Source organism: Urocampus carinirostris, chromosome 13 (assembly GCF_059441175.1).
Source record: "Urocampus carinirostris isolate Australia breed hairy pipefish chromosome 13, RoL_Ucar_1.0, whole genome shotgun sequence".
In the NCBI taxonomy this organism is placed as follows: domain Eukaryota; kingdom Metazoa; phylum Chordata; class Actinopteri; order Syngnathiformes; family Syngnathidae; genus Urocampus; species Urocampus carinirostris.
In genome coordinates this window covers 4,727,878-4,737,884 of record NC_142361.1, presented here as the reverse complement: position 1 = coordinate 4,737,884, position 10,007 = coordinate 4,727,878, and the positions used below count along the sequence as shown (strand labels likewise).

Below are 10,007 nucleotides of genomic sequence, written 5' to 3'. Positions count from 1 at the left end.
ACGTATGATTAGCCTGGGTTAGCTCTATGATTACGTTTAACATTTAGGGTGTCAGAACTGAGCCCAAAATTCAAGGTGTTGGAACGGAGCCCCCTTTCCAATGAAGCACTAGCCACTTGTGGTGCTAAATGACTTGTAAACGACCTGATTTTGTTAACGTAATCTTTCGTATGGAAGATTAAGATAACGCTAACGTACGATTAGCCTAGGTTAGCTTCATGTTTAAACATTCTGGGTGTTGGAACGGATTAAAACGATTAACATTTTTAATGGGAAAAATGATTTCGGTGATTGAACAAATCGGTTTTCAAACAGGGTTCTCGAACGGATTATGGTTCGAGAACCGAGGTTCCACTGTACTTCCTTATGACAAGAGAAACAAGAACAATGACGGGTGGGTAACAAAATTATATATTTTTAAAGTCAGCGAGAGCATTCCCCAGCCCGAACATAATTGACATTTAAGCCTCGACCAGACCCAGCTTGACATTAGGATCTTGCCTATATTAAGTTTTGTCACACGAGTGCATACCATGATCCTTGAATTTGGGGCGGCAGTAGCTCAGGAGTTAGAGCGCTCGTCTTGAGATCAAGAGATCGCAGTTCGACTCCTCCATGTTACACGTCGCAGTGTCCTTGGGTAAGACACTGAATTCCTAATGCCCCTACTAAGCAGGTTAGCGCCTTACATGGCTGCACGGCCGCTATTGGGAAATGTGAAGCACATTGTAAAGCGCTTTGGGAAGTCTTCATTGACTTGAAAAGCGCCATATAAATGCATATAATTTCATTTCAATGTCATGGTGCGCTGTGATGGGCTGCAGCACACTAAGTCGCTGGGGTCGCTATCCATCAATTCTTAAACTCTGAAGAGCGGGAAGAAGCAAAACACAGACAATGGAGACCAGATTGTGAAGTTGCTATATCTTAGATCAGGAGACTTCTGCTAACCATTGGAACTACTCCTATCTGTTTAATGTTGGTGATCAAACCCCAACCATCCCAAAAACATCCTGGGCTTTATTTGCCCAAGACACACCACAGAAAGCGGTGCTCTGATAATCCAAGCCTAAAAAGGATCCATAAAAGCATAACTTTATTACATGACCGAAGAGACATGTATCAAAGCAATTTACAAGAGTCCACAACAATAGATGGTCTTTTCTCCAAATGTTTATTCGAGAACAATATACAAGAACATCTTGAGCACGAGGACCATCCCTGCTTGTCTGGGCTCACTAGGGAAAGGAAGAAGAAAAGGAAAATTTCATTATGGTTTTTCAAGTGAATCAAACTGGGTACAAGTTAAATTACAAACGGACATTATAAAAATGTTATTCTCAAAAATATTGTTTTAACTGTAGAAAGACTAGTGGTGAGAGGAAAAAAAAAACAAGTGAAAATTATCCACACTCTCAAAAAAAAAAGATGCGTGTGCTGCACTTAATAAGCTAAGACTCCAAACCACGTGTCAGAACCCAGTCTTTAAGCCATAGCTCTGCATGTTTCCTTCGTTAAACCCAAGTGGATCACATCAACAAGTTTGTTAATCACATTTCTGCAGGGCTTGCTAATTAAACTGGCGTGAAAAGGATACTTAAAACATGCAGAGCTTCGGCCGCTTTGATCAATTTCACATTTCTACTTTTAACCGAAACATAGTGGGCAAATTACTTACTATATACACCTTACAGTGGGGTAGGGATGTGGGAAAACATTTTACAGGGGATTTGTGACAACACCAGTGGGAGGGGACACACCCTTAAAACACCAGTGTAGGAAACAGTAGATCTACTGGGGAAAGTGAGAGTAGCATGTGTAGTACAGTCCAGTTTAAAACATCTGGATGTACAACACAGTGGCACTCCATGCTCCCATATTATACCTTCACAACGACGTCTCATTTCTGTGCAAGTATTCCATGGGAGGCAAAGTCAGCAACAAAAGATGGAACAAAATATTAACACAATTCAAGTTGAGGTTGAAACTATCGGGTTTACGACTAAGCTAGTAGTATTTCATCTGAAAAGGACACAATAAGTAGAGGTGGGAATTTTCGGGTATCCCAAAATTTGAATCTGAGATTATGAAAACAATAGGTTGTTTTTTTTCCAGTTTGTTCCCCGTCATTGGTGGATTTAAATACTGTAGTTTTGTAGTAACGATGCAGAACTGGACTTCATTTTAATTTTGATGCGAAATCCCAAATAAGCGCACACCAACACCAATCCAAATCAATCCCTAGGAAACTAAATCCTAAAAAGGAATTTGTTCACTTTAATTCTATTTTTGATGAGAATATTTCACGAAGTTTGTGAATATCCCTTTGAGATGTATTGTGTGAATCACTCATTGGGAATCTACAGCCTGTGTGATGTGTGTCACACAAATTATTGCGAACGGGCCTTTATTTAATAAAGCACTTTTGAGAACTTGTGCCACAAAATGTCGTTAGTGATTCATGATGATTAAAAAAAAAATACACGCACAAAATAATCATGGGAAAATCACGATTGTGTTTGTTGATTTTTATTACCCAAGTAATTATCGCAAATACGTTTATGAAGCAGAAAAAAAAATGCGCGTTTATGCTAGGGGAAATGAAAAACACGAGAATGACGCGAGTTTCTGCATGGGTCAGTATTAGAGGTAAGATCGGGCCAAAAAAAAGCACCCGAGCCCGACGCAGGCCCGAGGGGTATTAAACCCGACCTGGACCGAGCCCGACTAATTAACTGGATTTGCTGGCCCGGCCCGAAAGGGGCCCGAAATTACATATTTTATTTATAAGGAGGGGTGATTTATGATAACAAATTAAACTCTGCCTTTTGTTACAACATCTAGGCCTAAGTTAAATAAAACTGTATAAACATTTACATCTTTTATATTTCTGTGTCTGCACTGCAGATGTTACATTAAGCGACAATCTGTCATTGACGGTTTTTTTTTTTTGAGGTAGCGAAAACATTTAAGGGCGTCCGTCATTTTGAAGACTTGATCATTGGGCCATAATCCACAGCAGCAGTAGTAGTACGTCCTTAAGATTTTAGCGCAGCACTTTCATTGAGGGGGTGTTGACGTGTTGTGCCCTTTTCCGACTCCTATGCAAATTCCCCCCCCCCCCTGATCGTATTCTATATAAAACGCTTATTAAAACAATAAAGCGAGCTAATTATAATAATTGGGAGATCCTAGTCTATATAACGCGTTTATTTAAACAATAAAGCGTGATTTTATTCTGCAAATTGCGTTTTTTAACGCGGATGAAAATGTCACCAACGTCAATGTACGCTTCCGACAAAAGCGATCGTATTCTATATAAAACGCTTTTTAAAACACTTGTCTGTGATGGCTTGCTTAGCGCGAAGAGGGACTGTCTTTGGGACGGATGATAATATAGATGTCTGACGTTCATTACTTTTGCCAGGACAGCTTTTTAAATGTCTGATCAGCGTCGAGGTCCCAGTCTTTTTGCTATCGTATGCGAGCAAATTGCCACATTGACACTCAGCGAAGCCAACGCAAGTCTCTGTATCATTTTCTACTATCAATTTGAAATTGCTCCACACTTCACTCTTACCAGAGTGCGTTTTCCTCGTCAGTTCTCCTCTCTTGAGTTTATCCTTAACTTCTTGTTGGTCCGACTCCATATCGGGGATACCAGGCCAAAATCACGCGAATTTGCGGAGGAGAAGATTATTAAGAGGACAGCATTCACGTCACGTCACGTGCACAGAGCAGAGCATGCTCTGGCTCCGTTAAAAGCAATTACAGCTCCTTCTCCGTTTTATCCAAATTATTTATTTTATAACAAGTATTCCTTGGTCTAGTATCCATACATAGTTTAAGTATATATTTGTAATGAACATATATTTATAATTATTAATTAATTAAAAAAAAAAAAAAAAAAAGCAGGACCGAACCCGACCCGACCGTATGACTGACATTTCAGGCCCGACCCGGCCCGAAATTGCCTCGGGTTCGGGCCATAAATCTTAGGTCTAGTCAGTATGCAACAGCTGAAAGTTTGTGCACACTTAATAATTTATAAACACACTGTGTTGCCCTTTTGTTACAGGATTTCTGTTACAGCCCAGAATGTTCACTTGGGAGTTTATCCCCATTATCCAACAATTTATGATGTTCACAGTGTTATCCTGCTCTTAACGTTTTATCTTCCATGGTTTCCAAAGAACATTTGACAGGGGTTGGAAAAACCCAGTTAACAGAATGAGCAATGGCTACATGCAAAAACTATGCAGCACCCAAACTGAATGAACATTTTGTTCTTGAACTCCAAAGTATTGCCTAGGGTAACATACCTTTTTGCTGGCAGCACCAACAGTGGATTTCTTGGTACCCCGTACTTTCTTCATTCTGTTCTTGCGTTCCTTGCGCTGCTTTCTGGAGGTCTTCTTTTTTTCATACAGACCGTGCTGAGAAACAGATATTTTTAAATTAGTTTCATATGAAACCTAAATCCACTATAGAAGATTTTTTAACCCAGTTAAAATGAAGCTACCTAGGCTGAAGGACTGAATTTTCATACCAAGAATCACCTAAGATTTCTACACCAATAAGACAGTGATTTTCAACCACTAGTGTGCCGTGAGAAATTATCCAATGTCACCTTAAAATTTTATAACACATTTAAGAATAATTATCTGCAAATATGATTTCATTGTCAAGTGTCTGTGATGTAAAAACTGGGGGTATTATAAATTATATTGTATTTAAGCACTGTTCATCAGTGTCATTTTATAACATTTTTGGTTAGTGGTGTGCCGTAAAATTTTCCAATGTAAAAATTGGCCCTGGCTCAAAAAAGGTTAAAAAACACTGCAATAAGACATGAGTCGCCTCTTTTTACAATTAATGAAAAAAAAATAATGACAAAAAAAACATTTTGTGCACATTTGTTTAGATCAAACTGAAAGGAAGTGAACATGTTATTCATACAGCTTAAACCAATAAATGGGCTACAAACTGCACACAAAGTACCACCGTAAATTCCGGAATATAAGCCGCGACTTTTGTCACAACCTTTAACCCCGCAACTTATGCAATTATGCGGCTATTTTGTCCATTTTTTTTTCAAACACACCCGAGCAGTAAAGGTGAGTGTGAGACTGGTGGAATATGTGTCCAAGACGCAAATTTAATGCAACTTTGTGCATGAATAAAACTTGCACGAACAAACCCTCGAGGAAAAAGTGTCAATCGAAAGGGGAGGGCTAGCTACCATATCGGGATTAAATTCATGAGTCTGTTTAGTTGTAAACGGAAATACGGTGGCAAAACAAACGGATTACAAATAGCTATGTCCAACAGAGCAAAATGTTTTAGGCTGATTTCTATTCACGTGTCGGCTTTATTGTGCGTTTTGCAGCAAATATTTTTTCACGGTTGGATTCTATGGATTGTTCTTGATGTAACAAAGCCATTTTCGTGGATATTCAAAGAAAGTGAAGACAGCCGGGCACGTAATGGTGATTTATGCCAGCTTTATAGTTTTCAGGCAACTTATTTCAGACTGAACGAGATGTTTCTCTGATGTGTATATTTTGAAATGGTCATCATATTTCCAATCCCAAAAGTACATACAAATGTACGCAATACATCTGCAAATATGTGAGATACTTTTTTTCCTCCCACTTTTTCCAAAGATTATATTATATTTGGATTTCTCATACAAAACAAACGTTTGATTTATCGGCAGCAAATTTTCTTTACAAATAAAAAAATAAAACCACTTTTCAAACTTGTCAACTAATCTGTTTATTGATTAAACACAATGTTCATATGATGTATAATTAAGCTTAAGAATCTCCCCCTTGTGTTGAATTAATCATTATTAATGTCAATTTATTTTCTGATTTTTGTCAATTTATGTAGCACTTTCTGCTCTCTTGGAAATTGTTAACTTTGTAGTGTTTGACTATTTCATACCATTTTGTTTGGAATGATGCAATGTCCAATAAAAAAAGATTTAAACAAACTGTAAAATACTTTTATAAATACAATATTAGGCCATCCTTTGTCGGACTGCTAGTGATACTACAACCCCATTACTTCACAAGGAAATCAAATGTACTTATTTGCATTAATTTAACATGCTTAGTGGCTCATAAATGGCACAACAAGTAATCGATGAGGAAATAATTCTTAACAATAACATCAATACATTGGTGCGGCCTTAGAGAAAATACTTGGAAGAGTGAATACTGTACATGTTTTCTTTGGGACGTAATCTCATCACTGACACCCCAATACAAAAGTAGATTTACACGAAGGACATTTTCTCCATGCTGTGCTGAGACCAGAGTCTTGTGTCCAAAGAAGACAATGGAATGACTAATCAATAGTATACAAGCTTTCCAAACTCACCCGTGCCAATCTGTATTTGGGCTCATTTTTCTTTGCAAAATCTAGAGAATCGTAGACCATGCCGAAGCCTGTTGTCTTGCCACCACCAAATTGAGTCTTGAAACCGAAGACGAACACAACGTCGGGTGTCGTTTTATACATCTTGGCGAGCTTTTCCCGGATTTCAGTCTTTGGGACTGTGGGTTTGCCAGGATGCAGAACATCAATAACCTGGAAAGACCAAACTTGACAATGAATACAAATAGCCAAGCAAGGGAAATGTGAGTGATTTACACATACTCACCATTTGCTTCCTCTGAAGCAGACGGTTCGTCATGAACTTGCGGGTCCTGACTGTAACTGTGTCGTTCTATGCAGGAGGAGAAACGTTTTCATTGGCAGGGAAAGAACTCAAGAGAATAGTGAGTAATTTGCTATCAGGTGACCAATGTTTAAATCCACACGGCATCAGGAACGAATGCAAATCAGCGCATCGACGGATAATACACATCGTATTTGATACATCGCCGGCGCAGGTCTAGAAATACCCAATCACAGATGGATTATAGAAACATAAAAAGACAACTTGTTTCAAAAACGTTTTAAAACGTATTCGAACACCCCACAAATAAGAAACCAAGCAGAACTTTTTGAGGGCTATAATGTACGTTTGAGGAGTGCATACCACAACCGTTTACTCCAGCCCTTTATACTTACGGTGGCTTGTGAAACTATTTGACCCCCTTGAACTTTGTGACCTTTTGCCACATTTCAGACTTAAAACAAAAAAAAATTAACTGTAATTTCTTGTGAAGCATCAACAATAAATGGGACAAAATCATTAAGTGGAACAAGTCGGTGTGCAAAATTATTCAGCCACTTTACTTTCAGTGTAGCAAACTGTCTAGAAGTTCAGTGAGGATCTCTGAATGATTCAATGTTGATCTAAATGACTAACGATAAATGGAATCCACCTGTGTGTAATGAAGTCTCTGTATAAATGCACCTGCACTGTGATAGTCTCAGATGTCTGTTTAAAGCACAGAGAGCACCATGAAGAACAAGGAACACAACAGGCAGGTCCGAGATACTGTTGTGGAGAAATTAAATGCTGGATTTGGATACAAAAAGATTTCCCAAGCTTTAAACATCCCAAGGAGCACTGTACAAGAAATAATATTGAAATGGAAGGAGTATCAGAGCACTGCAAATCTACCGAGATCGGGCCGTCCTAAAATTTCAGCTCATACTGATCAGAGCAACAATTGCCAAATATTTGTCTACCCTTGCCAGAACGGTTTTAATGCTCTTGAAAAACAGTGGAAAAGGGACACGTTCAAAAGGTTAAAAAAATAGCAGCTTAAACGATATCATTACTCATTTACAGATAGTTAGTTTACATATTTCCAGGAATTTGGCTCATCTACCATTTTCAAATACGTTTTGGGTATAATAAAGTGGTGTAGTCTTTGAAAGTTCAGTTTTATTAGATTATTTTTACAGTTCTGACAGTCATAAAGCCATACCGTTAGCGTGTTCGGTAGGTGGCTTTATTATGACAAAATCCATCTCCCTTTGACGTCGAATTTCATGCTTGCCGACTTTAATTTCTTTACGTTCATATACCGGCAAGTACTCAATTCAGGGTCCGGAAGAAATGGAAGACTTGCATCAGGCATGCTGTGAAGACTTCAAACAGACCGTGTGACACGGTGTCGGTTATGGAGGCAATTCGAGTTTAGTTTTGGGGAATTCCGTACGGGCCGTATCCGATCCGGATCTAGTGTGCATTAGGCGGCAAGAACGCATTACCGACGGCCATATAACCATGTGCTATATTAAATTTCCCAACCAAAGCTATGTAATGCATGAGAGGTGCCTGAGAACGTCGATCACCAACAAACTAACGTCAGCATTCGAAACTAGGACAAGACATAAACCACTCTAAAACGGTGCCAACACTGCCCATTTCAATACTTTGTTGTAGAAACGTAACAGTTCTGGGAAAATCAGTGTGAAACACAATAAGAATCACTATTGCTGAAAACACAGTGTCCCTCGGTGTTGTGTAGCTTAGCATTTAGATAGTAATGTTTACTGATGACAAAATAGACAGAAAACACAAATATAAGTGATTTTATGCAGTTTGAGTCATAGACCATTAATTGAACATGACCAAATACTACACAATAAGATGATCGTCTGGATGATGAGTGGATTTAGGTCCAACTTTAGCACTCAGGACTCACCATCTTGGCAGCGGCCTCGCTCGGGAACGTCGAAAAGGAGGAAGGACCATTAGGCGACCGGATTAATGCCTGATGGTAGCACGGAATGCCTACTGTATTTGCCTGATAAAAATAAATTTCGGCAATTTCCTTTCAGTTTTGAATTCCGGAGCATTTATTTGAGAATTCAACCATGGTCAAAATGCATAATTTTTAGTTAAATTTCTATGGATGGAAATGACTGGTTAGCAGCCCGCGTTGGGTCAAACAATTCGGCAATGGGGCCAGATTGGATGCCTCTAAATTTGTTCTCATTTATGAATAAATATACAGTACATGCAGATATTTACGTTGCATATTTGTTCTCATTTAGTTTCATTGAATTGGTTTTATCGTGCTCATAAAACAAACAAAATAAGGTCTCTGTTTTAAGTAGTTAACTTGCTATTTACTTTGGTAGAATTACTGTATTTGTGTTCTTGTAGTATTTCTAGTGTGATTTTTTTAATCGTACTATTTATTTAGTAATATTTTTCGTAGTAGACATACAAAAAGACAATGGGGACGAGGCTGTCACCTAAAAAAATAATTGTGGTACTGTATTTGTCAAACACATACTTGAAACCTGTAAATTGGGTTTGTTTCTGAGTAATGAATATATAAATGTTTATAGGTGTCATTTGAGTTGATCATGGAGTGGCATCTATGCATTGAACCATCATAAAAGCCTTCTCATAATTCGAAGTAGTGGAAAATTTAGCTTCTTTAGAAAATGAAAATTACTTTCCGCTCTGTTCTTCTGACTCTTTGAGACACACAGTATATAAGAACAAAATAAAATAAAAAATCATACTACTTCACGATATATTGTTGCAATCGAGTTTATGACAGAAAATCCAGAAGGACTGCTCTAACTGGAATTCCATAGGGGAAAAAAATAGAAAATTGTTCTCAAATGACATCCGTCCATCCATCCATCCATTATCTGCACCGCTTATCCTCAGTAGGGTTGCGTGGGTGCTGGAGCCCATCCCAGTTATCTTCAGGCAGTGGGCAGGGGATACCCTGAACTGTTAGCCGGCCTGTCGCAGGGCACACAGAGACAGACAACCCACTCGCTCATTCACACCTCAGGACAATTTGGACCAGCCAATTAACCTGACATGCATGTTTTTGGAGTGTGGAAAGAAACCGGAGTGCCCAGAGGAAACCCAAGCAAGCACGAGGAGAACATGCAAACTCCACACAGGAAGGTTTGTCTCAAATAACATTTTGAATATAATATATTGCACAATAAAATAATAATAAAAACATGTTTAAACACAAAACAGTTAAGAATGACATGCAAATGTATCAAACTTAATAGTTAAATAGAACTGAAATGTCACGAATTCATTGACCAAACAGACCACC

General features: G+C 38.5%; 1 protein-coding gene across 1 annotated transcript; it reads right to left on the bottom strand.

Annotated features, from left to right (window-relative positions):
• Positions 1-1,155: 1,155 nt before the first annotated feature.
• rps24 (ribosomal protein S24) lies at positions 1,156-8,714 on the bottom strand. Its single transcript, XM_088351466.1, has 5 exons — positions 8,616-8,714; positions 6,671-6,736; positions 6,388-6,597; positions 4,323-4,436; positions 1,156-1,238 (listed from the first exon to the last, which is right to left on the bottom strand). Exons 1-5 carry the CDS (start codon positions 8,616-8,618, stop codon positions 1,236-1,238), a joined length of 396 nt encoding a protein of 131 aa, XP_088207592.1. The 5' UTR covers positions 8,619-8,714; the 3' UTR covers positions 1,156-1,235.
• Between the last annotated feature and the right edge of the window lie 1,293 nt (positions 8,715-10,007).

Excerpts from the sequence above, each read along its gene's own strand:
- rps24 (XM_088351466.1), bottom strand. Across the intron at positions 6,598-6,670 it reads TGCTTCAGAGGAAGCAAATG|GTTATTGATGTTCTGCATCC; the intron begins GTGAGTATGTGT and ends TGGTCTTTCCAG. Across the intron at positions 4,437-6,387 it reads CCAAATACAGATTGGCACGG|CACGGTCTGTATGAAAAAAA; the intron begins GTGAGTTTGGAA and ends TCTGTTTCTCAG.